Source organism: Chrysochloris asiatica, unplaced genomic scaffold (genome assembly GCF_000296735.1).
Source record: "Chrysochloris asiatica unplaced genomic scaffold, ChrAsi1.0 scaffold00139, whole genome shotgun sequence".
NCBI classification, from domain to species: domain Eukaryota; kingdom Metazoa; phylum Chordata; class Mammalia; order Afrosoricida; family Chrysochloridae; genus Chrysochloris; species Chrysochloris asiatica.
Genome location: NW_006408657.1, coordinates 7,149,285 through 7,154,146, shown reverse-complemented (window position 1 = coordinate 7,154,146; position 4,862 = coordinate 7,149,285). Strand labels below are relative to the sequence as shown.

Sequence of the window (4,862 nt, the reverse complement as noted above, 5' to 3'; positions counted from 1 at the left end):
ATACGTCGTTTGATTTCTTGACTGCTGCTTCCATGAGTGTTGATAGTTGATCCAAGAAGAATGAAGTCCTTGACAACTTCAATCTTTTTTCTGTTGATATGAACATTGTTTATTGGTCCGGTGGTGAAGATTTTTGTTTTCTTTACATTGAGATGTAATCCATACCGAAGGCTGCACTCTTTGATCTTCATCAGTAAATGTTTTAAGTCTTCTTCATTTTCAGCAAGCAAGGTTGTATCATCTGCATATTGCAGGTTGTTAATGAGTCTTCCTCCGATCCTGATGCCACGTTTTTCTTCATATAAGCTAGCTTCTCAGATCATTTGCTCAACATACAGGTTGAATAAGTATGGTGAAAGAATACAACCTTGTTGCACACCTGTCTTAATTTTAAAACATTCAGTGTGAACTGCGAAGTTGTTCTTCCGAAGGCTGGCTTTCCCTACAGCTGCAAGCGAAAAAAAGTTTGGCGAGGGACTGCCTTTGCTTCCCCACATTCCTGCCCCACTCCCCTGCTCCTTCAGGCAAGGACCTGGGCCTAGAAGTTTTTTGATCTTTACCCAACATAAACACTAGCTCTTCGGCCCCAAAGAGAACCAGCCAACTGAAACAATGTTGAAGGTGCCGATTCTGCTCTTTCTTTTGGGAAGCGCATCACTCTGGGTCCTGGCAGAAGGAGCCAGCACAGCCCAACCAGAAGATGACATCGTGACCCCTGGAGTAGAACATGGCATGGTGACCCAAGGCGCAGACATAGTGACTGCAAGTATTAGTGAAAAGTTTGACTTTACTGACAGTACAACTCTGGTGCCAACCAGTGTCGAGAGTGTGACACAGAATCACATTGAGGATCTGTCAACCTTCCAAAGCACCGTCCATGGTCAAGAAGAAAGCCAGAGCACCACAGCCCCGGATGGTTCCTCCGTGGCAACTGGTTCCTCTGTGGAGAAATGGGGTGAACAAACACAGACAACAGTTGAGAAAGATGGTTTGCCAACAGCAACCCTGGTTGGAATCATAATCGGGGTCTTAGTAGCCATTTGTCTAGTTGGTGGGATCATCGTTGTGGCTGTGCGAAAAATGTCGGGAAGATACTTGCCCTAGAGAACTGACGAATTGTGCGTTTCTGCCAACATGTTTAACAAAGAAAACGTTTCCTCTTTCACACCCTGTCCCTGAATAAGAAGACGGCCCATGAAAATGCTACCCACCTCACTCTGCATCTAGGGTGATCCCTCCACTAGCCAAAAGTAACCAAAGGATAAATCAATGTACAAGACTTGCTCCTCTAAGCATTGGCCTTTTGGAACTCTTTTAAGATGAACGCAGTAAAAGAGGAGTTTAAAAAAGAAATGCCTAGAGAATGGAGCAAAACTATATAAAAAGATTTGTAACTAAGATAGACAATATGATTCAATCCATGTTAGAAACTCTTAATTATGTGTCCCCAGCCTGGACATTCTCTATTTCATCCTTCAGAGGAAAAGGAATCTGGAAATATTTATTCCAATGAAGTACTTGGGTCTAGTGCTGTCAGTAAATGGCACCAGCATTTTGTAATGTCTCATCTGTTGAAATGTACACATTCCAGTATCATGTGGGTCTATTTTGTAGTTTGGTGGGCTTAATCAATTAGAAAATCTCAACTTGGTTATCATCAGTGTGATGAGCAGCTGCCTTTGGCTGGTCCAGATAAATCATTTCAAAGGCATCCAATGCTGTTTATAAACAGGAAGACTATACTTTGGCGAAGACATTTTGTTCCCCACAAGACCACCAGGCAACTTCTAGACTGCCTTCTCCAGTGACAACTTTGCCCTAAACAAAGAGTTTTCATATTGAGTAGATGCTCGGTCAGGTTTATGGTTATGCAATCTGATATCTTCAAAAGTCATAGAAGTTTATAAAGCAGGAAAACAGATGCTGTCAACCAGAAGTACAGCCAGCTCCTCCTGTTTTGTGCAATGATGTGTGGATGGTAGGCAGTGCGCTGTTACCCAAATGCACGTGGTATACCAGTCCAGGTTCCATGTTTGAGCATCTGCTAAATGAGAGAGAAGAGGGGAGGTTTTAGAAGACCTATATGAGTTTAAATGGCCTTTACTTTCATTGTTCACGCTCCTGAACAGGAGTTAGGAATAGTGCTCATTTCTTCTTTCCTACCCTTTCCCCTCCCCTCTAGTGAAAAGTTATAGTCCACCCCAAGTCATACACTGGATCCAGTGCCTGCTGTGGGTTTCTTGGTCATGTGTGTGTTGATTGATGATCAATGCGGTGTAGACATGTTTTCAAATAAAACAGATATGATTGTGTACAAAAAAAAAAAAAAAAAATCAGTGTTCCCATGTTCTGTTCGAACAACTGCCTCTTGGTCCAGGTACAGATTCCTTATGAGCACAATTAAGTGGGTCTCACTTTTTCCCTCGAGGTGAGAGCTTTCTCTTCCTACATTATCCAAGAAGAGATAACAGTCATGGCCATTTAGCCAAGCTACAAGCATACTCCATGATATCCCTCCATCTGGACAGGTGCCAATACCAGATGCTAGGCATTACACAGATAGCCAACACTTGCTAAGATAGCCTGCAACTGAGAAATAAGAGACGTGAAAAGGGAAGTCTATTTCCAGATCACATTCATCAGGAGACACTCATTAAGCTTAACAGCACAGCAACATACATTCATTTAATCGTTGAAAACACATCTAAATATTGAAAACGTCCAAGAAACAACAACAACAACAACAAAAGATCTTAGACCATATCCCAAAACAGAAAAGAGTAATGAGATAAATGAGCTGGAAGCAGATATAGACTTGCCATTAGAAGAAGAGCAGGCTTTGCATCTGCCTGAGCAGGGGATATGGAGACAAATTCAAATAGAAGGATGGAGGAAAATAAGGAAGAAGTAAGGAAAGTGCGACAGGAGCAATCAAACAAGATAGATATAGCATTACAAACAACTCAAAACCTGAAAAGAGAGGTCTAGATGATCAATAATAAGATATCAGAAATCGACAATACACTGAAAGGGGAAAAGAATAGAATTGAAGAGATGGAAGCCAGATCTAGCGAGCTGGAAAACAAATCTCTCAATATTGCTAAGATAGAAGAGCAGAACTGGAAAGTGATATGCAAAAGACTGAAAAAAGACCTTTACCTTAAACCTTATATAAAAACCAACTCAGCATGGATTAAAGACCTAAATGTGAATCCCAGAATTATAAAGGCCATCACTGAAAAAATAGGGACAAATTTGAGGGCTCTAATACAGGGCAACACAGACTACCAAACATTATGAAATTTCACAAACAAAAGTAGACTAAATAAATGATTGGGACATACAAAAATTAAAAACTTATGTGCATCAAAAGACTTTACCAAAAGAGTTAAAATGGAGGCTGCAAAATGGGAAAAAAGTCTTTTCCAATAATGGATCAGACAAGAAACGAATTTCTAAAATATATAGGAAACTACAACACACATATATCCACTGTTACCAAGTTATCGAAAATGCGTAATTTAGAAAGTCTTTCTTACATTTAAGCAAAAAAAACCCCTAAAACTTGTAGTTTCCTAACCAGAAATAGGAGTTCTGGGTGACACATATGGTTAAGCACTGGACTGCTAACTGAAAAGTTGGTGGTTCTAAACCACACAGAGGGCCCACAGAATGGGAAAAAAATATTTTGCAATGACATATCAAACAAGGGACTAATTTCTAAAATATATAGGAAACTACAACACCTCTACAAGAAAAAGACAAATACCCTAATTAAAAAATGGGCACAGGACATGAACAGACACTTCACCAAGTAGGAGATCCAGGCAGCCAACAAACATATGAAGAAATGATCACAATCACTAGCTATTAGATAGATTCAAATCAAAATGACAATGAGATATCATACAGTGGAAAATAAATGCTGGGGAGGATGAGGAGAGACTGGGACCCTCCTACATTGCTGGAGAGATTGCAAAATGGTCCAACCACTTTTGAAAACAGTATGGTGCTTCCTCAGAAAGTTGGAAATAGAAATACCTCATGATCCAGCAATTACTCTACTTGGTATTTATCCACAAGAAATACGAGCTATAATACGAATAGATATATGCACACCAATGTTCATAGCAGCACTATTTATAATAGCAAAAAGATGGAGACAGCCTAAACATCCATCAATGGAAGAATGGGTAAAGAAACTTGGTACATACACACAACGGAATATTGTGTTACCCTTAAGAATAACAAGGAACCTGCAAGCCACTGCATAACATGGATGAACCTTGAGGACATTATGCTGAGTGAAATTAGTCAGTCACAAAAGGAGAAATACTGCATAGGACCACGATTGTTGGTTATTGGGGTGTAGGGGATGGGGGAGGGGATGGAGGGGAAGGTGGAGCACAAGGTAGGGAATAGACACAGTATAGTTTGGATGCTGGGGGGCAATACACAAGACGGGGAAGGGAAATGGAAGAACAAGGCAGATGGGAGAACATTTAGACAAGTTTGCATGGGTTAAGTGGGACAGAGGTAAACATCACCATAGAAAGCTTGTAAATCCGTCTTCAGCCTATAACTATTGGTATACCTAAAATGGGACTAGAATTTGTCCAGTGAAGAAGGCTTCCTGAGGAGCCTCTGCATTGCAGAAGACCGTAGGTGGAATCCTGATTCCGATCCACGATCTTCTGAGGTGGGAAATTTCCACTTAAAAGTACAAGTATACCAGTCTGGAGTGGCTGGAAGAACAGAAGATACTTCTTGAAAGACCAGCAGGTAAAATAAAAAGTGATAATGGCAGTCCAAGTGACTACTACAAGAATAAGCAAGTTATTCACTGGTGAGCCATCACGGCA

At 40.6% G+C, this 4,862-nt stretch overlaps 1 protein-coding gene across 1 annotated transcript; it reads left to right on the top strand.

The window, feature by feature from the left end:
* The first annotated feature begins 612 nt into the window (after window positions 1-612).
* LOC102819924 (podoplanin-like) lies at window positions 613-1,104 on the top strand. The gene has a single exon (XM_006870152.1). It carries the CDS (start codon window positions 613-615, stop codon window positions 1,102-1,104), a length of 492 nt encoding a protein of 163 aa, XP_006870214.1.
* The last annotated feature ends 3,758 nt before the right edge of the window (window positions 1,105-4,862 follow it).